We start from the raw sequence: 27316 nt of genomic DNA on the forward strand, positions 1-27316 counted from the left end.
CCGGTTAACGCTTTGGCTGCTACCCAGCCGACAGGCGGCGCTTGCGGAATTTTGGCGGGAATTCCTGCGCTGCGCTCTTCAGCCTGCTGCACTCTGACCTCCGCATAGGACATCAAAGAGGTCGGCGTGGGGCAGGGGTGGCAGCCACAGTGTCCCTGAGATCGTCCAGCTCAAGCCCCGCTGTTTGTCTGAACCCATTTTTCATTCTTCGTCAAATAAGGGCTGTCAGCGGGGTATCCGGGCTGTGGAGTCGGTTTTGTTTTTGTCCCCCAGCAATTACCAGCTCTACCGGAAGAGCTGGCGACTGACTGGGTCCAGAGGCAGCAAGTCGTCGTCAACATCTACTTCGAGTACAATTCTATTTTCCAGCAGTGTGCCAGGAAAGTAAAAAATATAATGACAACTCATAGAAAACTATTTCAGATGCAGATTATTTAGTCTTTGTCCTTCAGCCTTTGGCGTTTTTAAACAAGACGAGAAAAAAAAAATTCAAATAATGACAGACAGAACGAAAGAAATAAAAGTATCCTTCAGCTACCATAGCCTCGACGAGAAAAAAATTCAATAACGACAGAAAGACAGAGGAAAAGAAATGAAAGCAATCGATTCGAATACAATGGCATTTCAAAAACGTGGCTGCTTCACCAAACCCTTGCTCTTTCTAGACACACACACACATGTACACATGATAACGAGATTACCAATAAGACCCAGCACACCTAACAAGAAAAATGTGCACAGACATATGAATGCCCCTTTTCTGTTATTCATACACAATGCATGCAGACACGCACACACCACAGAAATGGAGGAAGATTTCTTTTAAAAAAAGACACTAAATTACAATTTCAAGAAATTTCTTTTAATAAAGGAATAGTTGTATCACAGATAAGCTACGATTTGGTGGGGCACAGCGACAGTCTAAGACTATACAAATATGACTTTTTATGTCAGTGAAATAAACAGTTAACCTGAAAACATTGATTACGATTGATCGTTACAGTAAGAGCAATGTAGTCAAAGTGAACCCAAAATAAGTGGGCGGCAATTATTAGTATAAGAAATATAATTTATATTACAATATCCCCGCCTGTAACGACCAGATTTAGTGAATACTGGCAGAATGTTTCATTCCACTTCTTTTTGTACGAGAAAGAAACAATGAATGAAAAGGAAAGAAAGTACTAAAAAGAAAAAATACTAAAGAATGGAGAAAAAAAAATGGCACAAAAGAAATTAGGATAGAAGGAAAGACAGAAAAAAATGAAGGAAGCAAGGAAGGTAGTGGAGTCTACATCTTCTTAATAATAAAAGCTTTATCATGATGAATGAAAGGAAAGAAAAAAGAAACGGAGGAAATATAAAAAAGACTACTACGAAAAGGCGGAGGATTCCTATCTTCTCGGTGAAAGCGTCTGCAGCAACGTTGATAGTCCAGTTCTCACAACAAGTCCCTCTCGAAGTCACCTGCTGAACGAAATAGCAGGCAGCTGGTCTGCGGTAAACGCAAAAAAGCCATGCACTTACACGCACACCTTGTCTGAGAGACTGGAGCTCTCTGTCACAGTCTCAGCCTGGCAAACGTGAAGCAGGACACCACCTTCGCCAAAACCTCCTTAGCGAGGAGCGAGGGTTACCTCGTCACCAAGTGTTCTGCGCATTGAACTGTTTCATAACATCAATGCTCTGTTCGTCTCCTAGTATAAGTATTTGTAGTAATAGTATTATACCACATGCAATACAATTTTTTTTTTTATTAAATTTAACTCATGAAGTAACTCTTACACATCAAGGTAAGTGGGAGCCCAGGGTGTCTTAGGAAGACAGGATTGAGTTGGGGAAGAGTTTGGGGTAGGGGATAAAGAGAGAGGAGAGGTATACAATCATATTAGCATATCAGTGCATGTTAGCATGCGTTGATGAGACAAATGATACGAGCAAATTAACACTGGTCCGACTCACTTTATCTAAATAATTACAAAAAAAATATCTGTCGCACATCAAAGAGAATCAGAAAACAAGAATGTTCAGTACAAGAAAAGATAGCTTCCTATAAATTATTTTAGAAGAAGTCGAAACAATATTCTCAAACTAAAAGTCTTGGAGAAACGAGTTTAAAAAAAGACAAAGATAAACAGCCTTTTTTTTTTTTACGTCTGCAAGATGCGCCATGAAAATAAGGAAAAACAAAAACACCAAAAGCAAATATATCCTGAGGATCTATAAGTTACACCTTTAAAATATCTGCAAATATAAACTTTCTTCATAGCTTAGTGATAAATCTTTGTGAGGGAAATCGAAATTACAAAATACACCCAACAGACTCGAACGCTGCCACACTAAATGCTAAATAAGTGGAACTTAAAAAAACCTGCCATACATTTATAAACATTGTTGCTATGAAAAATTTCTTTCAAATATTGTTATACGAGCTACATAGAGAAGGAATTATAAATGACCCTAAAGGGAGCTACTGATAAGTTGCTATCACAGAAATTACTACTTTGAGAAACTGAGACCATAAAGTAGCGAGTGCATTAATGTAAAAGACAGGCATGCTGGCTACCGTGTTTAGTGTCAACGTTTTCAGTGATGGTTAACATATGGGAAACAGTAAAAATACGAAATAAACTTTCTTATTTTAAAGGCGTAAAACCTACATAAGAATAAATTAAAAGCAAAAAAAAAATAAAATGATATCCCATAAGTAAAAATAGCTGTTTACAAAAATCTCCGCAAAAGGCATCTTTTTACAAGTACGCGCTTTACGTCAAAACCAGAAGCTGCACTTTCTTTTAACTAAGGCAACATGGAGTCATTTTATGCAATATTGTTTTCCACTCGGGGTACAATGAAGGCATCAGTCCTTTTCATCCAACTGTCAAATGTGTCGTCACAAACATGCGACTGCCTTTAAACCAACCTTGCCGCTGGACTGTCGTTTGGCGACTTCTCTTTTTTTATTTTCACAAGACTTCAGCTGAAGTTTGCAGGCCGTCGGCGCGATCTGTACATCAACAAACTAAGTTTAACTACGCTCTATGGTTGTGTTGCTTTGCCAGCTGGTTAACCTTGACGTCATTACCAAAGTGATGTACGGATGTACTTCCGGTAGTCCTCTCCGTTGGACCTTAGTCATCGGCCAAGCTGGATTTGTCATTTGTCATGTCTGGCCTAATCATCTGACGCGCTGGACCTCAGTCATTTCACACGTTGAGATCGTCGTCATTCGTGCTTGTTTGTCATTTGGCGTGTGCGGATTAGTTATCTGGCGTGTTCGGCTTGTTATCCGATGTGTTGGGCCTGGACTGCTGTTGTCTGCGAGCCGACTTCCTCCACTTCATGTACATGATGCGCGTCTTCCATGTTAACCATCTGGAAATGAGAAACAGCATTTGACCCACTCTCCAATGTAATTATTTCGAAAAACAAAATACATTAACCTTACTCGTCACATTTGCCTGTATATGCTACTTTAACACTCCAGAAGAAAATAATAATAAAAAAATATGTTATCTGTCTATTTCATGTTTATGGCTTCATGTTCAGGTTGATTAATCTTCAATATGTCCAGACAGAATATCTTTAGAACACCGATGAATATTATTAGCCGCTTAAGACTTTCAATTAATAACCACTATCACTGGACACGAAGCAAAAAACAAAAAAACAAACAAATCCCTTAATAATAAAATCATCAGGTATCATTTCTGTATGCGCACATATAAGATAACATACATTCAAAGTCGGGGTTATTTTAGCCTTTAATTTTATTTATAGTAACTGTTGCGAGAGATGCCTGTTTATATATATTTTTTATAAAGCCGTCGCTAAAAACGACTGTTCTTTCTTTGTCGCACGATTAACAAGAAAATCGCTTACTAGACAAACTTTAGATACAATCACGAAATCTTTTTGTTGACAAAATTCATTAAATCCTACCTTTATTAACATTCTTCTATAACGAACAACAAGCATATTTTAAATGACAAAAGAAGAGGATATCAATCTCAGAAACACGAAAACCCCGATGGCCCCGTGTTTGAAGGTTGATATTAGTTTGGCAACTTTTGCAAACGTCTTATTCTGGTACAAAATGTGACGCTACTAAATTATAGGAAATAAAATATTAAATCAAAAATAGTAACTTATGGTTACTCGACCGACACTCATCCTCCAACCGCCATTTTATAAAGATCCCATTTAACAAAAAAGACAAATTATTATCTTAACTTGGCTTCGGTAACCGCAAGCCTCCCCATTTTAAAGAGTTTAAAAGCAAAACTTTCACCGTCCGACAGGAAAGAATGCACTCGATCCGGCAGAGTAGGTGAGGGCACTGTCGGGTCAGAAGGAAGAAGCTAGTAAAGATTGACCGCTTGGGTCGCCAGCACTGCTTGTTGTCCTTACCTTCCTCCCTTGGGTCAAGCCATTCTTTCCCGCCAGAAGCTAAAAGTTTGGCCTTAACTATCAAAAGCGTGATTTTGGAACGAAAGGCAGAAAATTTCAGAAAAATATTAACTGAAATGAAATAAACTACACAAAACAATATGTTTAATGCAGAAAACATGCAAGGTATTTACAATGTACGAGACAGACATGCTACAACACACACAAGATCCTGCGTCCAAAGTTGTAAAATCTGTAATTTCCAACAAAGATAATATTTTTAAGGATTTAAAGGGATTTAAAGTGCAGCTAATAGGAAATGTATAACCAAGGCTAATCAGCTAGATAGTAACAAAAGAAAGCAGAAACAAAACAGCTTTTTTAAAGATCAAAGCCGACAACGATTTCAACTGCTACTTCAAAATGGGTAAATTAAAAATAAAGACATAAAAAGGTTATTTGAAAAACTGTGGAAAAGGTGACAGATAAAGGCTGTATTTTCTGAAGCCGACGCCTTTTTCAAACTTGTTACACCTTGAAGAAAAACAATACGCATAAAGCTCAACTAGCACTACCACTTTACTCGTCCTTCTTCCAATCTTTCTTTTCTGCACTCGCTGGCACTCATAAATCCGGGCAAGCACACACACACACACAAATGCAGAAACAAAACCAAATTATGTCGCTTCTAAATGTCCAGAACAAACGTAGGTCACAAGGTACATTCTTCACTCAGGAGGTGCGTCTTTCCTTTTGCTGTGGAACATACACAAAAGCAATAGAACAGACTGTACCTTCAAATTGAGTCCTCAGTGTTGAGAAGCTGGTTGAAAAGACGTCTGAGTGCTAAAGCTTTAAATATGTACAAGGGAGGTTAACTCTAAACACCCTCACGCGGTAGTCCTTATATCAGCAAACATCTGCGACTGTCATCAACGACAGGCAATAACAGGCAATCTAGTAGTCTAAGTTCATTACACTAGTCCACAAGTTGGCGACACAATGTAAAACTGAGAAGCCACATCCACCACTCCCGTTATCCTGCATAGTTACATGCTACAGTTAACATCTAAATACACAGCTAACACCTCTACCCTCCCCCCTCACACACACTAACAGCGGCATGCACGTTTATTACATTACTTGCTGTCTGCATTATTGCAGCCACTCTGTTATTCGCATCTTCTTATCTAATAGCGTTTAATCGGAATTATCTCCCAACACTTTTAGAGTAGCGAAGTACAGATGACGATTGAAACTTGAATCGTATCATCTCCACACATCCTTCCAAATATGAACAAAATACATTAACCTCTAACATACAATGAGGTCTACTACAAGCAATCGCGATAATGTCGAAAAATGGAAACCGAAGAAAATAAATAAATAAATAAAATAAAATAAAAATAAAGCAACAAATTAAATTAAAAAATGAAAAGGGTGCAGAAGCGGGCCACTACGTTTACCTGTACGTATTGTAAACACTCCAACGGTTCACACCTTCTGTGTCGTTTTCGGCGTCCCTTCCTTTGGCCTTGTCGTTGTCGTCCTTGACAAACATGCGAGGCGGCAGCAGCGGCTTGATCATCTTCCTCAGCTCCTCGATGTCGTCCTCTAGTCGCTTCACGTCCTCCTGGCGCTGCACGTGACAAGAGAAGTTGAGGGCGATGAGCCAGTGCGTTTAGTCCTTAGCTGATGGCTAATTGTTTGGGCAGCGTTAAGGTCCTTCTTAGCATCGTCGAACATTTGATCACGTTTGGCAAAGTTGTGTGAGAAGGTCACAGGCAGCCGACGGTTTTTTTTTGTTTTTTTTTGTGGGTGGGGGCAAACGTTCGGAACAATGGAACTTTAGTCATCCTGCTGAGTTCAGAGTTGTTTGCCAATACATTAGCCAGCTTAGTGTATGGGACTTTGGGGCAGTTAGAGATTTGACGCTTCGGCACTTTGTCCGGTTAAGAACGGTCTTTACAGGACTACTGAAACTCACTTTACATGTTAGACTCTCGAGACCAACATCACTGCACCTTTACAATTTTCTCGAGCTGGTTGGCCGAATGGTATAATTATCAAATACTTTTATCTATGGATGATTTTGCACGAATGAAAGGAATATTGAAAGAAGGAGGAAAGGGCGGTAACCGGAGTACACGGAGAAAAAGTCCGACGGCCAGCATTGCGAACAGATGTCCTAATGAGATCTGAACCCATACTTTTGCATTCTCACTGCAGTGATGACAAGTAGATGTTTACTGCTGCACTACCTATTTTTCGCGAGCAAAAGTAAAAACGTTGAAATCAAAAAAATGTTTTGCTGTGATGAATACTTATTTACATACCAATCAGAAATGTCAGTTCCTACAGAAATGGAATCTGTCAGCCAAAAGTTGGAATGCATTCGATAAAACAGTTTCCTTTGCGCATCCACTCAATGATCGACCTTTGCCAAGAAACTGTTTCTATTCAGATCGTACTGCAGTTGCCTGCTCATTGGATTATCTCCCCCTATCTTGCCCATATTTTTTTTTCAGCAAGACGATATGACTGTAGGTACAAGGCAGGTACTTGCAGGACTGTTTCCCCCTGTGCAGTAGAGCTACTTGTGCCAATCTTATGTTAGTCTAAATTAATTTATGCCTGCGGCGCTTACTTATCAATTCTTTTCACCAAATTAAAATAAAAATTAAGAATGCAAGGGCTCACCTGTTTTTGCTCTGACTGAATCTTCATGCCAAGTACTGTTTTAACCGTCTGGATGGACTCTGCTAGCTTTCTTACAGAAGCTTGCACCTGTTCCAAATACAATAATAATAAAGTCCATTTATATAGTGCTTACCCCACCAACAAAGGCTAACTCAAAGCACTTCACAAGAAATATAAGCACACAGAATAATGATGATGGTCTCAAAACACAGAGTTTATCATGTTCACAGTTAGTATTGCTATTCAAGATGAGAAGAATGCTATCAGCATACAGACAGTCCATTCTATCCCTTTCTAGCCTTTTCTTCTTCGACAGTCTTTTAATTTGCAGCTGTGATTTGCAGTTGTAGTAGCATCAGTAGTAGTGGTTGTGGTGGGGGCAGCAACAACATATAGTTGTCCATTTTTGGGGCAAGTACAAGTGCACATATATATCACCATAACTCAGTCTTATGGGCAAGCTCAAGACACTTTACAAATACTACTAATAATAATAATAAACAACCTGTAATAATTAAAGGCTGCAAAATGCTCCTATCCACACTACTGTTCCACTAATAGAACAGATTACAAAGGTGCAAATAATTTTTTTTGCTGCTCATAGATCTGCAGAATGCCTCTTATGAAAACCATAATGAGTTCACGAACCATAGCAAGAGAAGCAGTGCAACTGCACTGATATAATACTTTCCGCACACTTCAACTTGTCATCATTCATCTGTTGCAAAATCCATTTGCTTACAAATATCCCTTTGGTCTGGTGCTTCAGGTATTATCAAAACATAATCACGGAAGATTAATTTTTATTTCTTTCTTGCAAGAGTATTATATCTGTTCAATTGATCACAACAGCGCATAACGGCAAATACAGTGGTGCAGCATCATTTCAAAGATTAAGATGTATTGCTACAGCTTGTAGTTCAGATCTAGAAAGCCATTATTAATCTGTGATAAAAGCAGATCGATCAATACACAGAATATTCTTGTCATTAGACCAAATTATCTGTAGATGATCTACATTCTACATGATCATGAAGCAGAGAGAACACACTGCCTTAACTGTGTAGTGAATTGCACAAAAAATCATTATATGGCAGATACAAGAGACAGGCAGTTGACGGGTCAAAAGAAGGCTGTAGATTAAAACCGAAAAGCCACAAAGAAGCAAAATGTTCAGCACAATGACGAAGAAACGCATGTCAAATGACAAGCATGAAACTCACAACAGACAACTGTAAACAGACAACCGCAAATACAAAAGTAAACTAGCCCCCTCCTAAAGCCAGTCAGGTGAAGGGACATCACTCTTTTCATATAAGCAATTATGCACACCATCTTGCATCTTTCCTGAGTGCAAATGGCTGATTTCTTATCATTTGACAGGTGAGTACAAAAGCTTAAAACAATACACCAATTAGCCACTTCTGTTGGAAAAATCAACTCGCTTCTAAAACTGATCCCTTTCTGTGAAAATCAAATTGGTGAGCAACCTGCCAGTATTAGAATGAGTCTCATTGCTTTCACTGGCTTTTCCCTCCCAGTATTTATATATATTTACTATCATGTCTGAGAAGTGGACCAAAAGAAATACAGGGGTACAGAGACCACAATGAAAAATACAAAGATGATGTTGCAAATTGAATAGCATTTTAGAATATTTATTTGTTCACAGCAAATCTTCTGGATACTTCAGACAAAAATAGTGAAAAAGTAGTTTAAAAAAAAAGGCTTACCTCCTGAAGATCCTCCACAGTGGCTGCTTGTGGTGTCTTGCGCTGTTTAAGGGCTGACAGCTCTTGTTTCAGATTCTCTACATCACGGATTCTGCAATGACAAAATCTTCTTTGTTGAAATCAGCATAGGTAAGACCTGGGTTGACACAAAAATCAGTAATTCTGCCATACTGTGCCGTGCTGCTTTTGAAGGCAACAGAGTTTTGTAAGACTTCGTGGGAAAGGAAACAGTTGGTGCCATCACAAGCAACTCTTCAAGCCAAAACAAAGCTTCAATGATTGTTATGTAGGTCCCCACCCTCATCAACAATTGTGTTCTATTTCTATATCTTTATGTAGTCTCAAACAAATCATCAATCAATGAAAATAAATCTTCTGTAAAACCTTGAAACTTTGTTATTATGGGAAACTACACTTAGTGTTACCTGCTCTCTGCCTCTGTTGAGACTCTGGACTCCACTTCCAATTTGAGTAGCTTCTGCTTCTCTTCAACAGCGTAGATCTAGAAATGACATAAGCAGCCCAACACACTTTGTGGTAAAGTGAGCTCAATGAGACTAAATTAGTTTTTAGACCTGTTCTAACACATGTAGATTTAAGAATTAAACAAATTTTCTTCTGATGAACAAACCACACACACACATATATATATATACACACACACATCTTATTACATCACTACTGACACTATGAAAACTAATAAAATAGGATTTCTTCTGCTAAGTTAATTACCTCCTGAAAGTTTTTTTTCTTTAACTTCATCGTGTATTTGCCTTCTATACTGCCATGAACTTAAACCAAAATGACACGACTTACATCATTAGGAACCTGTTGTACTGACTGATTCAGTTCTCGAATTGTCTGGCTAGTGACATCTTGCCACAATGAGATGGACTCAATCTTCTCACGTAAATTCTGAGCTAGAATTGATGTGGCCTGCAGAAAGAAGACAAGTAAAATTGCTTTTACCCAAGCCTCCATTACTCACGTCCTTTAGGTTGTAATTTGTCCTTTCCAGTATTAGATTGAATTAAGTAGTCTCTATAAACCATGAAAACCAAGAAACCAAAAATCAGTGTGGAAGTTAGTGCTTTCTACACTGAAGAAATCTATTAACTGACAAGTTTTTGCTGTTTTTAAAAAATAACAAAAGGGTCAGAAGCCAAACATAGTTGGCCATCTGTATCACCCCCTTACTCACGCCTGAAAATTTTGTTGAAAAATAATTTATGAATAAAAAATCTAGACTTTATGCAAAAAATATTTTTAACTGCACGGTAAGCTTTTCTTTATTTCTTCACCATAGACTGTGTACTGAATGTAACTGGCGTTAAATGTATTTTTATCTGGATTCCAGAACTATAATATATATCCTAGAAACCTGTTGAGATGCCCACATTTTATGCAGTAGTGAAACACATAAACTGACAACAAATCAGCTGAGTCAACACAAGTTTTTTTTACCTCATTCAACTCCACAGCCTTTTGTAAGCATGATACAAATAACACAGAACAATTAGCTTTTCATGCATGAAATTAAAAAAAAAAAAAAACAGAATAAATTTGATTCACTGATATATAGATTTGTTATTAAAGATACAACACTGTGCCTATATGATGTGACTATCACACATCCACTTTATTTTCCGTATCTTTTTTCAAATATGCTAAAACATTTAAGAAAAAATAATATTAGAAAAATTTTATAAATTGACTAATTTCTGTTGTTTTACATTTAGTGATAAAATAAGGGTAAGGGTAAAATAAAATAAACCTTTATTCTTACATCCTAAATTTGACTCTAAAATGTTCAACACACTATAGTATGAGTTCTTCTATGAGAATCATTTCTTGAAATTTTCATTAAAGAAAACAAATTGTACCTTTCCAAAAACATAATTATACATCCTGATCTACTACACATCTGTTTTGTCTTCTCTACAAACATCACAAAGAAACAAACAGGAGGCTGTTTAGGGAATTCATGCTGATAATCATTAGCTAAGGGGGGGAATTGGTGTTTTATGCCGTGTCAGCAACTAAGGCTATATTACGGCAAGCAGCCAGCCCTGTAAACAGATGCCACGTGCAGAGAAAGATCAGCGTGCCCGAGACGAGAAATGAACTCAGGGCAGCCAACCTTCACTGTATTGGTGACAGGCGCTAACAGCGCTAACCGTTGCGCCACCGGACCGCTCTAATCATTAGCTAAAGCTAATGACGTGGACAATGACCAAGTTTATTAATCCCAATGGGAAATTTAAACACAAGAAATATGCTCAGTTACTATATGTGATCCGCCATCACAAAATGAGTCTTAAGTCACACAGAGCGGTTTTGTAGTAGGGGCCCAGAAAGATGATTAAGGTCAGCTTTGTGCCATCAGCTTTGCACTTGCACATTTCAAACCTTTATGACTCATTCAATTTTAGGACTAGGAGAACAACTTTACTTAAAAGAAAGGCCTAAGCTGGTAGATTAATTTACAATTTGCAAAATCTCAAATTTCCAACTTAAGACCATTCTGTCATGGCAGGTCACACATATGTAAAAAAATCTAGTTACAAGGTAAAAAATATAAGCAAGTGATACAATCTAAAAAAAACTTATATCTAGACCATTCATATGCACACCGACAACATCACACACACACAACTGACAATTCATCTGTTACTGAGCAGCTGGCATGAACGATTTCATGTGCCTGCTGTTTCTACATATAGGCATAGCATAATGCTTACCTGAACTTAATAACACAAATCCTGCTATTATTACATGTATTGATAAAATGCGGGAAACTTTTCTATTTGTTGATCACAGAAAGAAGCTAAATTTCTCTGCTTGATACCAATCATCTTAGAACAAATATGGACAATACTGTTCAGACTACTTCTGTCATGGACAGACTACAGAACCAGAATACAACAGAAAAAGATAAAAGACTATCAATAAATGACTGATAGAAACAGCCCAAGATTGCTTTGCTGACTAAAAAACTACTTAGCTTATGCAGAAGGTATATTCTTTGATGGCCATGTTTAGCAATATGTTTGGTGTTTATATTTCACTTGAACTGGCAATCAAAAACAGTGCCTGAAGAAATTAACAGTTTCAACAGACTTATTATGTATCACACTGGGAGTAACAGAACCAACTTTGATTCTCCTAAAGTCTGTGTTCATTTCTTTTGTGTTATCTACATTTAACTCCAAAAAGTTCTCCTCTCACCACTGTACAAATGTGCAAACAAAAATTCATTCTTTTTTTCTTTTTGCTATAAATATGTGGCTGAGGAACTTTTTAAGCTGCTTAATAATTAATAAGACATCGAAAATAATTCTTTCTAGCACAACAGAAAGTACATAAAATAAACAGCCATCAGGCAAGAATGAGATTTTAAAAAGTTAATGTATGAATGAAGGCTAGATGCTAAATTGCAACATCAAAATCATTATAACAATTCCTATTAATTAGCAAGCCTTTGCATTTCCTGATGCAGAATCCAGTTTAAAACATAAAAATGCTAACAGAAACAAATGGACCAACGTTACAACACCCAGCACGACAAACACAAAAGTGAATTTATTCACTTTTGCCCTCTTATGTGAATACACACTGACTGTCTTACATAAAAAAGGACAGGTAAATTTGGTACTATCTATGAGTTAGATTACCTCTGGGTTAAGATGCAAGTTGACCAGCTGACAGTTGAGTAAAACATAAGATTTGTAATTAAAGTCACCTGTGTATAAATCTATAAGCACAGATGCAAAAAATATGCACATAACATAACTATAATTAGTGTGATATAGTTACATGTATATATGTGCATGCACATATACACACACTCACCCCACACATGTGCCAATGCACACATACACACAGAAATGTACAAAAACATGCCCACAGGCATACCCAAACACATGTACATACATACAATAAATACAATACCCATACATTTTTTTATGCTTAGAAATATTTTGAGGAGCTTTTCATCAATATTTTCCTCTATTTATTGCCTCCAAATGTATTAAGTTGTGTGGAGATTCACACTGAGAATGAGCAGCAAAGCTAAAATTTCAGACAATTACTTAATAAAAGAAAATTATTCTGTAAAGAAGCTATTTTATAATAATATAAACACAAACAGCTACCAAAACTATTTACAGCTGGGTGCTTGCATAGGTGAACATAGTTTCGTGTGCTATTACAAAATACAGGAATGTAAATTACCTCTGAAATGCGACCATCAAAAAGCTGCTCAAGGTTGACAACTTTCTGCTTTATGCTCTGCATCCTAACATCCAAGTCTGTCACAGCACGAGTCGTGCTCTGCTCTGAAGCCTCTAGCATAGTTTTCATTTCTTTACGCATCTGCAAGAGAATGAGTGTTGCTGGCTCATACATCTAGAAATAACTGTAAACTAGGATATGAAGTAATTTTCGAAATTGGAAAAGCTCGTTAGCATAGTAGATGCAATACAAAATCTATCATTATTTTAGAGCTGTTCAGAGCCAGCTGCGTTGGCAGAAACCCTAGAATGTCATTTATTTGCTAATGGCTAGTGCATTTGCATAATGCTAAGACACTCATGAGGTACATGCCACTGCAACTTCTGCAAACATATAATGCAACAAACTTCACCTTCTCATTATGTGTATTCAAATGCCCAGAAATACTTCCTATGGCCTGCTGAAGTTTGGCAGTGGCAATCTGCAACTTTTCTTGCACACCAGCCACTTGTTCCTGTGTGTGGCGCTCATGATCTTTCCTTTATTACAAAATATACAAATAAACAAATAAAAACTCTGTCAAAATGTTTAATAATTAAATTAAGCAAATGCATTATTTAAATTGTTGCTTGTTGTTGAAAAAAGAAACAACAAATGTTTATTGCATTACCAGATAGTAAATCCAATATCCTTTTTCACTCTCAACAAGCCCCCAAAAAACCCACCAACAACAAAAACAAAAACAGCAAAGGACAAGAAAAGGATTCTAAAATAGTTATTGTACAGGACTATTTGAAACATTAACAACATTCACAAGCCACAGTTACCTGGATTTAATCTCAGCAGCAATGATCTTGTCTGACTGACGCTTCTGTTCTTCTAACTGTTTTTCCAACAGAGAAATAGACTCATCCAGCTTCTCAATGGACTCCTTGTTTTTGGTTCGCTCCATCTTGAGGGCACCTTTGACTCCATGCATTTCATCATCACCCATCTTTTTCAAGGTTTGCCACTGCCTCTCTGTCTGGTCCATCATCTTTCTCTCATGCTCTGCTCGCTTTTCTTGTTCCATTTGAAGTAACTGTAAATAATGAACCAACCAGAAACATCTAAGTAGGAGCTCCAAATAATGAGAAAGCTGTTATGGACAAAGGAATGATAGGTTTTCTCCTTTCTAGTTAGTTATTATTGCTTAAAGCTATTTTGAACTGTATTAGCATTCGATTGTACTTTATCCATACGTGTCCACAAGCTGCATCTTTATGAGTGGATATATGTTTTAATAATATACCATTATTTATCTTGTGTCCATTACACATATAATAACCTTAGTAATCTTATATTATTATAAAATTAAAACAGTACCTCATGATTTCTCATGGAAAGAGATTCAGATTGTCCTTTCGTATGTTTTTTTTTGCCTGTTCTGTTAATGTTAAAGATTTACAACTGTCTTGCATGCAATATTCTGTTTTAGACAGTTATAATCTATCACTGAATGAGATAAAAACATCTAAAAACCTTTTCCATTTGCATGTACTTGTCCTGTATCTCTTCCCTCAGCTTAATCTCCTTGTTAAGGACACGCTTGTTCATCTCCTCCACCAACTCTGTCACTCGGCTCTGCAGCTTGAGTTTTTCTGTCTCTGCAGAATGCTCCTTCTCTCGGTGAATCATGTCTAGGGCATGCATAGCCTCTTCACGCTTCCGAGCTTGTTCTGCTATTGCCATCTGCAGCTCATTTGTCCTTCGTGGAATGCAAATCAAATTTATTCAAATGTATGCATATATGTGCATATAATAATAAATGCAAAATTTGTAAAGCCCATACTCACACTCCTAAGGAGAATGCTCTTAGCACCTAAGAACATTAACAAGACATGGACGAGGGACTGGAAAACAAACGAATAACACATGAACTAAGAAAGAATAAACAACAGTACTAATGATGAATAAAAACAAGTACAGAAAATGTAAAGAGGAACCAAATAACAAAAACTGCAACTTATGTGTTTTTATAAAAATGGTGCAGGAACATAGTAAGAAACTTATGGATAAATCAGATTTTACTTTTACTGCACCTGCATAGTTATAGCCATTTCAAACAGACAATAAGGAAATAAGTTATTGAAAAAGGGATTAAAACATCAGACATCATACACCTTAAAGAATACATAATCTATAATATTGTTTTTTTTACTCACTTCTGCTGTAGTAAGGACTCTAAGGAACGTCGCTCACTTGTTTCCGCATCTTGACGTGAGCGCAGCTCAAGTATAACATCCCGCAGCTCAGTGAGTCTGCATGTAATACAGTCATCTTTATCCTTTTCATTTTTGTAATTGCTTATGCCACAAGTGATGGGCATAAAACCCATATAACCAAACAAGTAACTGCACTTGAACAGGTCCAAATAACTTGAGAGTAAAGCAATGAATATAGTTATTGGATACTGTTTATCATCCAACTAGCACACAGAGTTAAATAGAGAGATTAAATCATATTACCTTGTTTCAACCTGTCCACGAAGATGGGATGCATTCTGTTCTGTGTGTGAATGCAAGTCTCCTTGTTTACGAAGTGCATCTAGCTGCAGCACAAAATTGCATCAACTATCATGCACCATTTAATACCAGCAAATAAACAGCATTTCATTGTATCTAATTGGAAAAATGAATTTTGGAAAGGGTTAATGCTAGTACATCCAGTCAACTACATGTATTAGAAATTATATCCCATATTCTTATATAAACTTAGTTTTCTTAAAATGAGATCAGAAATAAACAGAAAATGGAAGTATGATAAATCTAGATTTAGAAGCCACTGCATGGTTTCCTAGATCATTAAGTAGTGAATTAACATAAAGAAAAGAATGATGGGAGATCAAGATTCTCTAGTAATGCTAAGATATATATGGAAAACTAGATGGTATACAGGAAAACAACTTCATTAGCACATATGGCCATGAACAATTCAGGACACGCAGACAGATAGGTTGGCATACGAAGAAACAAAAGAAAATGTAGAAGGAGGATGGAGACAAGAGAAACAGGAATAATGAAACAATAACAAGAATGACAACACTTCTGCAAAAAGCAAGATGAACGAAAAATATCTTCCAACTTGTTAACAATATTTGTCATTCCTTGGGCATCAAATGTTAACAGTCCTAAATGAGGGTGCAGTTTATATAGAAAACAATGCTGATAATTTTCTTCTCCAGCCCTATCCACAGAAGATCAAGCAAATGACTGAATGAGTTGGATTTTTTTTGTGGAGGGGAATCAAGGAAAGTAATTACAAAAATTCCACTAAAAGAAAAAGTGTCACAGTAGTAACCAAAGGAATGGTTATCCTCCTCTGATGAAATTATTAGATTGAATTTCTGGAGTCCCTTACTTCTAAATGCAACATAGTTGCACACATAGAGATGTACTAATTCAATCTTGCATTATTCAAAAACATGCCATGCATAAGCTCCATTGTACATGTTTCAATCTTTCTTATGCACAGTTTGCTTGACTTAAATGCAGTGCAGGGTCATGGTGGGGTAGACAATGGGGCTAAGCTGCATTTGCTTTGAAAACTTAATTTTTAATATTAAAAAGTAAACTACTTTTCTTCAAAGATACTGAACTTTCAGTTATCCTTATGGATTTAGCTATCCACAACATCAATATGGCTGCATTTTGTGACCTAAGTATTTTCACCACCACTCACAGATTCATGCAAATATTTTGATATATAAGTGGTGTTAATAAATTAATTTGAACAAAGGCATCTAGCAAATTAAATACACTCTGTAGAATCAAGCACCAAGCAGAAGCAATTTTCCTGTCCTCTTCCTCCCTTGGCATCAACAACAGAGCTGTTCCCCATTTCACACCTAAAATTGCTATTAATTATCTCTTCCCCTCTCACAGTTCTGAACCCATCAACCTTGACACTATCACCTTCAGACAGATATGTTCAAAACAATTCATAATTTGAAAAGGTTCTTGTTTAAAATGCCTGAATCAATCTGACTAGGAGGAACTGGTTTCCATTTTGCTTTAGGAGGTGGACAAGAAAACACTGCTACTTTACTGTGCATATGCCATCAAATAGAAAAAGAAGAAATTAACAAAATATTTAGTCTTAAAAAAATACACCGGAAAACAGTATTTATGATCAGCAATCAACAATGATAGTGCTATGACAACAATGTCACAGGCATGCTTAGTGTACCTTCTCTGCAAGTCAGTGCTAACATAATCATGCCCCACAATTTAAAAAAAAAACATGCAAGTGACAAGAAGAGATGACAGTCTCTACCAGATTTCTAAAAGGTTTGACTATTTTCCCTAAGTTGTACACTGCACACATTACTCTAAAGCATTTTAAATAATTCATAATTAATTTTCTGAGTCTGGGTACATTTCTTTTACTGAAAAATACCCATAATGTTTCAAAGGAGTTATTCAGGAGTATTGCAACATTTTTTTGTACATGCTAGAATTATTAGTTTATCCTGAAGTTACTTAAAATATCTTGTTAGCTGTTGCAAGCTTCAAATAGATTTTCATCATACTGAGACGTAGAGGGAGGGCGCCGAGGATCTTTAAAAACGGTGTCTATCAAATGCAAATCGAACAGGCTGTTAATCTTATTCAATGATATGCATTTTTAACAACAAACCATTTACTTCTAGTCATGAGTCATAAATTAAATGACATTAATGAGTGGTCAAAACAATGACTTTAGCTATTTATGTTCATTGTGATTCCTATCACTGTACATTGACACAATAATGTCAGAGTCAAGCAGTGCATTGTGCCAGTGCATTTTCTGAGATGGCTGTTGGTCACTTATTTTATTATTTGTTTTTTGGTAGTTAAAAAAAGGCCAAGAAACTATGAGTGCAGAGTTTAGATGGGAGCTTGCCTTTCTAGCTATCAATATCTTAAATTTAACTTTAAAAATCACAAAGGTAAGAGCACTGTAAGCAAGGTAACCTGTCTCAGCTGTCTGTCACCTTCCATCCCCCTATCACTGATCCTTGGTGGCCTTATGGTGGTCTATTTATCTTTTCTGTGTATAATTCTTTTTTACACACTGTGTGCTTTGCTATCAAAGGAAAGTATTATCATTTCCTGGAGATGAAAGCATGTGACAGAACTTTTGACAGATGAGTGCATCCAGTGTCCTATGAACAGGTTTAATTCAACAGATTAGGGCAACTTCAAATTTTGACTGCTACTGCATTAAATTAGGGACCTAAAGTTGTATAATGACTATGATCCGGACCCTGTGTGTTAAGCAGTTCTAAAGTAAATCCCTAAATAAAATATGTGTTGCAAAACCCTCTGAACAACTCTTACATTTTCTCTTTCATTCTTAAAAAAAAGTATTAATTTTATGAAATAAAGCTTTGGTGATGTTCAGGGTTATAGATAGAATACATGACCTGAAATTCTACACCTTTTCTTCCAAATCTCTGTAACAAGCTTTTGAAGGTTGATATGTTCAAGGATGAGACTTGCAAAAATATGATTTTTTTCACACAGTTGTAAACAATGCCTGTTGTTACAATTTAATGTCCAACTGCTTTCTTTATAAAGCCACAAAAAATGTAAAAACAAAAATTAACCAGCCAAATCCAAAACTACTCTGTGAAGTTAAAGAGATTTACCTCCTGGATCTGTAAGGAATACACAACAGGAAATCAATTTATGAAATGGTTAATGTAGAAGATGTTAAACCTATCAAAGCAAGTCAGGAATACAGAACAGTAAATCAATTTATACAATGGTTAATATGGAAAATTTTAGACCTATCCAAGCAAGTAAGAAACACAGAAGAGGAAATCAATTTATACAATGGTTAATGTGGGAGATGTTAAACCTATCAAAGCAAGTCAGAAATACAGAACAGTAAATCAATTTGTACAATGGTTAATATCAAAGATTTTAAACCTATCAAAGCAAGTAAGGAGATGAGTATATACAAAGCTGCTAACACATGAGAAATCTGCAAACCCAACTGTAAGATTTTCGTTTTGTCATTTTGAACAATTCATCTTAAATTAGGTAATAAATTATCTGCTGTCATAAAATACTAGTCATAAAAGTACACTTCATTCTTTACATATAGGATCTGTGAAAAGAAAGAACTCAAATGTTTATTCTCACACAACAACTCTGCCGCTCCTGCTCTTACGTCAGTCTCAAACGTCTTTTTATGAATTGTTAAAAATCAAACTATGATACTTATTTTAGGGAAGATTATACATTTGGACTAGAAATTATAGATTTGTAAATCCATGTATGCATACGATTGAATGGGATGCCTGACTGCATCACTCTTATTGAAGGTATAAGGATGTATGCATAAGCAGGGAAGAGAGAGTGTGCACATGTGTGAATGTGTATGTGTGTGAAAGAGAGAAGAAGACTGGTAAACAGAGAACACTGACACTAACACTGACAATTCTTTACTAACGAGGGTGGTAGAATAAGCAAAGCATGCTTTTTTACATGAAGCCCTCACCCTGCCAAGAATAAACTAAGTTACTAAACTTAAATAACAGGAAGACATCATATAAAATGAGAGAAGGGAAGAAGTGAGGAAACACAGAGAGAGAAGAGACAGACCCATATAAGGTTCCCAAAGAGCATTTTACTCTAAGTATTTCTTCATGCAGCTACATCACATTACTCTTGGAAAAAGTTTTACCACTAATAGATGCCCATATCATGAATTTGTATGTTTACACTTGCTCACACTTAAGTCTGCATGTATCTGGCTTTGCTTAATAAATAAAAGAACATGAACTCTTCCTGGCAGCCTATCCTTCTATATGTGTATCTTTTTCTGATATTTTCACCATTAAAAAAAAAAGCTTTTTAACAACTTGCTTGCCTGATTGTGATTGATCGTGATGCCTATCTGTCATATGACATTATTACCTACTACTCCTTGTCTCTTGTAAAGCACATTAAGCTTCATTCCCATTGGAGAAAAGCACAACATAAATCCTATTATTATTTCTTTTCATGATGACAAATAAATGAGAAATGACAGAAATGGGGATCTCAGTAAAACTCTGCAGACCAATAACACTGATAGGAGTCAAGAACTGGTTCTGCAAGACTGTGCTAGCACAAGAATCCACAGGGAAATCAATAATTTCTCTGGATATGTGTTTGTCCCTACTCAGGCTGTTTCTGGAGTGCTGTTACTAACAATGAAAGTGACAAAGGCCCTGTCATTAGCAACTTAAATGTCTACAAGTATACAACAATTTCTTAGGGTTACCTTAAAATTACAAACTCACACTGACCTCTCAGTAATGTTTAATTTGATATTAATATACTTTTTAAAATAAAAGCATGGAGGGTATGTTAGGATATAAGTAAATAACAGAATAACACAACAAACATACAAGCATTTTATGTATATACACACGTTGTGCTATGAAATAGGTGACATATTTATTAAGGTAAGTCAAACCAACATTTAAGCTTCAAATCACAAGGAGGTAGAAATAATGACTGATGGATTAAAGATTTATAAATTCCTCCTTGTGTTATTTTTTATATTAAAAAACAAAAATTGTTAAGCAGCAGTGCACATGCACATGTATGCACACGTAAACCACCCCAATTCCCTTCTTCCCCACCCTACACACAATTTGTCATGCAGTTGTGAAACTCTTTCCTATAAGCCATCACAATACTTCGCATTGACACAGGGAAAGTGAACGTGTTCTTGAAATGCTTAATAATGCATTCTTTTTACCTGTAAGATAATAGTGCATTGTTTTTTTTTTACCTGTAGCTTGTTTTCTTCTTCAAGGCGTCGTGACCGAAGTCGAAGGTCAGCAACAACAGTACTAAACTGAGCTTGCTGATTTTCCACCTTATTACGAAGACTACGTAGCTCTTCTGTCAAAGTGAAAATGTTTTTTTCTACTTGTTCTTTGGAATGCAGTGTTTCATTCAAGCGAGACTGGAGATCTAACAACCTGGGGTCATAAAATGAAAAGGAAACATACAAACACTGCTCTAATGTAGAAATAGCATTCTGAAAAGGTTATTTCATTTCTAATTATATACATTCAATATTATTTTTTTAATGTAACTTCTTTTCCTAAAAAGAAATTATAATGTAGTCTGTACATTTTAAGAATAAAATGGAGATTAGCTCTACAAAGCACAGGTAATAAGCCTCCACATCTGTTTTGTAAGAGTATTTTAATTTTTCTGATCACTAATGCAGAATTCAGCTTTGAAAAATGAATCTGGTATAAATGTTTTACTTTAAGTAAATGACAGTGATCTATTTTGGTATACACTGATCACTCCACAGCGTTCAAATGTGTCAACAGAAAATGTGAAAACGTGCCATCTGAAAACATCATAGACTCACTTGTTTCCCTGTACATCTTTCCTGGACTTCAGCTCTTGTTGGCTTGCTAGCACTGTTTGCTCAACACCTTTTGTGTGTTGAACTAATGAGCTCAGGGTTGATTTCTCTTCCAAGATCTTTTCCTCTGCAGTTTTGATTCGAGCAGCAAGCTGTGTAATTAAGTCATTTACAATGTTCAAGGAGGAATCTAGCTGAATACGAGCTTGCTTTTCATCTCGTATACTCTGCTCATTTCGTACGACAGAAATGCGGAGATCGTTTTGCAAACGAAGAACTTCCTCCAGAAGAGAGCGATTTGATTTTTCTGTCAACCCAAGCCTTGTTTCTAAAAGTCTTAATTTCTCTTCTGATTCTAGAATGTCTGCACTGTGGCGGATCCCTGCTGGACTGTTCTTGCCTCGGAACATGCCGTATGGAACAAGCTGGGATTCAGGGCCTGGTGGTGGAGTTGCAGTGGGGAGTAAAGGAAGCTGTGAAGTCTTTCCTCGAAACTGAGTAGAGCTCCTTTAACAAACGAGACTCAAATAAACAATATGAATTCTACTCTTCTTATAATGTTGTTCTTCTGTGTTCAAAATACCTTAAAAAAATATATATATCAAACACAATGTATAGAAACTTCAGGCAGTAGTACAAACACAGTCAGGAGGGTGAAATAAAAAGGCATGAAAATACAGACCAATATCAAAATAAAATTTACAACTTCTAAGAGGAGATTCAAAATTGTAAACACTTTTGATTTCAGCATAAAACAATGTCTTTAATCAAACAGTCAAATGAATTCAATAACATCTGTTTGTAAAAAAACATTTTAAATACTCTTTTTCTTTTGCTCCCTTAATGTACAATCACTACAATATTAAAAAGATGGGTTTGGTCTCCAGCCTGAGTGTCCTTCTGTTCCACCTTATAATTGTCATTATCATATTAGACACAGCAAGAGATCAGGACTGGGCCTGGGAATCTTTTGCATGCAGATTTTACAAAAGATAACCCCACTTACAGCCGAGTATGGGTAATTATGATACAAGCATGAACTTCCTGTTCATCAGACGTCAGTGGAGTGAGGTAAGGTTGTGAGGAGTCAATGTAACACACTGAGATATACCCCACTTGCTGAAGAGCGATCACCTGGTGGTGTTTACAAACAGTGGTTGAAGACCTTGAGGTGGTGTTACATGGGAATACAAGGCTCCTGCAGGATCGACATGATCCTTCTCACATGCCAAATGTTGAAGGCACACTCTGGGTCACTGAAGGTGATATTGCATGATAAAGCAGAGGCCCAATATGATGACCATCACAATGTCAAGTTTTGAATCAGTCAACCCACACACCAAAGTAGAAATATTCACACCTTGGGGGTCATGTGCATGAATTCTAAATACTCCTGTCCAAGGAAGAAACTGTTAATTCAGATGTTATGATTTAGCACACAGTTTATTGGTTCTTCCATTACACTTGTGTCTACCAACACATCACGGTAAAACTAATGGTCACAATTTTTCATGGTTAACCAATATCAAACTTTTTTTTAACAAAGCATGAATGAGTGAACATGCCTTTGAAGTTAATGGAAAGTTTCCTCACATAAATCTCACATAATCAAAGTTCTCTATGTGATAATACAAAAATGCTTTACCTTGGTTAGACAAGATTATACAGGCATAATTCAGAAACCACTGCAATACCATCTCAAAGGCACAATGATAGATTTTTGAATGCTTGCCAGTACAGATATTTTTATATTTCCACGCTTAGTGAATCCCGTGGTCACTCAAAACTTGAGTAAGTTCCTTTCACATTTTATACCTGGTACGGTTTTAACAGTATATTACTTGTTAAGATTTTTGGTCTTACATGGACTGGTCTGCGACACTCTATTAGCTAGTATTCAGGGAAATAATCATTAAACAATGACAGATGACGACCGAGTGTATGAGCTGGTGAGTATATGTGCATGGGTGGTGTGAATGTATTGCATACGTGTGCACGTTCAATTCTCTGTATATTTAAGTTTGTCTGCAGGGTAAGCAAAGCACAAAAAACTAAATTTATTTCTATTTATGGATAGAAGAAAACGCTTTTTTCATTATGCATATATATGTATTGACTATCAGTAATAGATTATCAACAATCACTACCACAGTCACCAAAAATTAATTTTACATGCAGTACATGGAGTATAAAGCTGTGTACTCTGGCTAAATCTCCAATCAATAACTGAAATCAATATTACAAGATCTTTGCGCCACTCTCCCTGGCTTGGAAAATCAATTGCACCAATTGTCACTGAAGCATTTGACAGCATAATTATTTGTGTCACTGAGGTTAATGCCTTCTAACCTATGCTTTTCCCTGAGCTATAATATTAAAGGTCCCAAGTGGTTTCTTGCTCCCTGCAACAATGCATATCCCTCAACAAATAATGCATTGTATGCCAGCTTGATTAATTTCCTAGTTACCCAAGCAATCGCAACAATGGACCAAGTGAGCTCAGTCATGGTTAATGAAAGACTACATTTTCATACATCATTTAATGCATGTGTCCACATGTGCATATACATATGAACTTGACCAATTTCAAAAGCTGAACTCTTGTGCTTTGACCCTTAAATTACTTCTTTCTAATATTTGTATTCATATCAGTCCATTCCAATACAAGATAAACTGTCAAAAGTTATGTTAATCAGGTACTCTCATCAAAGTGAACATTTTGTGAACTAACATCAGGATAAATTTATCTAAGCAGTCTGAACAACATTGCAGCAATAATGAGAATCTCCCTACAGAGAAAAACAATCTTAGATTATAATACATATTACAAAATCTGTTTAAAATAAATAAATGTATATGTGTTTATGCAGTGAGACAACAAGCTACCAAAGAGGAAGAATAAGTGTTTTTTGGGCAGGAATATGCACACACATCTTTTAAAAATGTCATTATTCGACAATGAAATATTATTACATGATCATTATTATTATTAACAATTAAGTAGTAAAGACAATATTACAGCTTTAATGTGAACAAATGGCCTTTGAAAACAACATTCAATGTAGTCATGTATCAGTTCACAATCAAATGTTCTAATAAAAGCACAAAGATATTATTACTGAGACAAGCAGCAAGAGCTAGACAACAAGTGACATTATTCATCTTCATAAAAAAAGAAAGCAATAAGCATAAAGAAGAATTAAAATGATTGTATCTGAATTTAGATCATTAACCTCCAAATTATTCGATTAAATATTCTTTATTATATATACATCAAAAATTCTTTCTTTAAAATGCTGCATTAGGGTATGTTTTTGTTTACATATTTGGTCAGTTATACTAATTTTGGTTGTTATAAAACTACAGTATTAAAACATGTATATGTCTTCAGCTTTAAAAAAACCAAAACAACTCACGTTCTCACAGCCATTGAGTTTAGGTCCAGGTCAGTTGCAAATGGATAACTAAGTCTTGATGTCATTCTCACTGAAATGAAAACTTCAGATTTTCAGTTTCTTTCACTTCTCACGCACAACAGTTTATATAATTCTCAATTAAATCCTTTGCATTTGAATCAACATACAAGTGCAACTTTACATCCTCAGCACAACACAAAGGCATCATGAAGAACAAATCTAAGCACCACTCTAACACTATCATTCTTCAAAAATGTGCAAACATAAAACACAATGGAAAATTAAAGACACGGGTAATCTCTTAAATAAAAGTTTCATTTAACCCTAACTTTGCCGATAGGCAAACGCCTAGGTCAAAGACACCCACTAGCTTCTACCACTGGGAGCGACAGGCTTTGACTGGGTTTTACACAGCACCAGGATTTCATTGGGCGGAAGATGAAAATCAATAATTTTGTTTGTTCCCCTGCAGGTACAGACAGCTCCTATAGATCACGTCAGTGTTTCCTTGCGTGGCTTTCATTGATTATTCTGTGGGTTTCTTTCGCTTCCATTTACGACTTATACTGTGCACATTAACAAAGTATTTTTCTGTTTTCTGACTAGCCTTCAGTTAAGAATGTTGGTGTCTAGTATAATTATCTTTTCACAGTTCAAAAAGTCTGCTCAACATATGCAAGTTAAAAGACCTGAATCATACTTTTGGTAGTCTGAGAGATAAAACAACTGACTTCAGACACATCTCCTTTGCTGGACAATAAAGTTATCTTAGCTTATCTTATCTTAAAATATAAAAAATAACCTATATCATCAAATTCTGATGTAAGAAGTTTTACATATTTATTTCTGATGGTTTGTGAGATAAAACCGTCAAGTACTCAAGAAATTTTTTTAAAATGAGAATTTACTGTAATAGGTTATTGTATATTCTTAAGAAGTCAAAAAAGATTCGGTTTTGAACTATGTCATTAAATTTGAAATGGAGATTATACCTTATTTTCATTAAATAAAATTTCAAGAAAAATATGGTGGGAAACTTTAAATCTGGTTAGAAACATTTTAAGAAATTAAGTATACACTTTTTATACAAGTGAAACTTATATAAATCAAAACAAAAACCTTCACTCTAATCAAATAACCAAATACACAAAAAAGATGTTAGAAAAAAATGCAGGCAATTGATAGGGGTGCTTTTCTGCATCATCTGCATCATTTTCTTTTTCAAATTTAGACTGAAACTAGTGGATGGACCTACACAATGCAGCTAGCTTTGGCATTGTTCTTAAGTTTATATCACCGTTACTGTATCATGGATACTGTTCAGCACAATGAACTTGCCTGCTGGCTGGGATATTGGGCTATACAATGTTATCATGAATAATTATGATCAGGCAAACAGAGAGACAGAAACTGATGTTGATAAAATGATATTATCAATAGCCTAATTCCTGCAGTCATGTTAGGCATTGCCAATTTTGAAAAAAAAATGAACATTTGCTGTTTGAATACCTGCTTTTATTAGATAGAAAGACAGACAGATAAGTAAATGGATCTATTACTTTTTCTTTAAAAAAAAAAGGATCTGGGGCATCAAAGTGTTAAAGAAAGGCCCATATTAAGGTGAAAGTTTCTGCACTAATTTCACACCTCTAACTCCATCTGTCAGACAGAGTTAAGGGACTGAAATGGGTAAGTGTTTAGAAGTAATATTTATGACAGTGTGGATGCTCGATGTTATTATTGTAGTGAAACACTTATATGACTGTATGATAAGCAAATTATTTGTGTCAATTACCTTCATAATGGAAATTAAAATGCCGTGGTATATTTTATTTATTTATATCCTGCACTGATCCAACTCTAATTTTGGTTTACTCCTACTTTTTGGTTATTGCTATACCTGACCCTGACATTTTCAACGGCATGCTAGTGATTGATCTATGCTGTTTCCAGGACAAAACGAAGACACTGATTTAACCCTGCAATACTAAGGGGAAATATATTTTCATATGTAGCGCCATGCTTTATTCATCTTAATAACTCAATTAATGAAACCCCATTAGTTACGTTTTTAATGATTTATGTAATGGCGTGTTACCAGAATGTAATTTTAATCTTTTGGTCTAGTTTGCATATCTTTAACTAAACGTTAGCATAAAATGACAACAATTAAGAACGTTTGTTTTCACAAACAAAATATTTTAAGTCCATTTTGTATTTCCATTTGATGACTTTTATTACCGAAATAAGATTTATTATAACATATCATTTATTCTTCTGAAAAGCATAAAACATTTAAAACAACCCATTTTCTTAGTACACAGCATCTCCTACCTTTGACTCCACATTTGCTCCGCCATGATGTTTACATGTATCGACGAGATCCCTAACACTTTTCTTTTGATTGGATGTTACCACGATCTCGCATGTTATCGCCCT

At 35.8% G+C, this 27316-nt stretch overlaps 1 protein-coding gene across 4 annotated transcripts; it reads right to left on the reverse strand.

Annotated features, from left to right (window-relative positions):
* Positions 1 to 840: 840 nt before the first annotated feature.
* LOC112571117 (coiled-coil domain-containing protein 154-like) lies at positions 841 to 27288 on the reverse strand. Of its 4 annotated transcripts, none has more exons than XM_025249955.1 (19): positions 27212 to 27288; positions 24878 to 24947; positions 21465 to 21968; positions 20868 to 21060; positions 18727 to 18735; positions 15563 to 15645; positions 15260 to 15355; positions 14577 to 14802; positions 13883 to 14136; positions 13468 to 13594; positions 13056 to 13196; positions 12497 to 12523; positions 10287 to 10304; positions 9639 to 9758; positions 9248 to 9324; positions 8823 to 8913; positions 7090 to 7176; positions 5890 to 6028; positions 841 to 3375 (listed from the first exon to the last, which is right to left on the reverse strand). In XM_025249955.1, the coding sequence occupies exons 2-19, from the start codon at positions 24940 to 24942 to the stop codon at positions 3368 to 3370; spliced, it is 2265 nt and encodes a 754-aa protein (XP_025105740.1). In that variant the 5' UTR covers positions 24943 to 24947; positions 27212 to 27288; the 3' UTR covers positions 841 to 3367. The 4 variants fall into 4 exon arrangements, with proteins under 4 accessions (XP_025105740.1, XP_025105717.1, XP_025105725.1 ...); XM_025249932.1 differs by having other exon boundaries at positions 5856 to 6028; positions 27212 to 27287; XM_025249940.1 differs by lacking the exon at positions 18727 to 18735 and having other exon boundaries at positions 5856 to 6028; positions 27212 to 27287.
* Between the last annotated feature and the right edge of the window lie 28 nt (positions 27289 to 27316).

The sequence above is a fragment of the Pomacea canaliculata genome, linkage group LG1 (genome assembly GCF_003073045.1).
Source record: "Pomacea canaliculata isolate SZHN2017 linkage group LG1, ASM307304v1, whole genome shotgun sequence".
Lineage (NCBI taxonomy): Eukaryota > Metazoa > Mollusca > Gastropoda > Architaenioglossa > Ampullariidae > Pomacea > Pomacea canaliculata.

What these genes read in the sequence shown, in the direction of transcription:
- LOC112571117 (XM_025249932.1), bottom strand. Translation starts at nt 24,942, where the DNA reads ATGACATCAAGACTTAGTTATCCATTTGCAACTGACCTGGACCTAAAC. An exon ending in TGAATACACATAATGAGAAG is followed by an intron (nt 13,197 to 13,467) that starts GTGAAGTTTGTT and finishes ATTCTCTTGCAG; the next exon opens with ATGCGTAAAGAAATGAAAAC. An exon ending in CTGTGGAGGATCTTCAGGAG is followed by an intron (nt 7,177 to 8,822) that starts GTAAGCCTTTTT and finishes TATTTGGAACAG; the next exon opens with GTGCAAGCTTCTGTAAGAAA.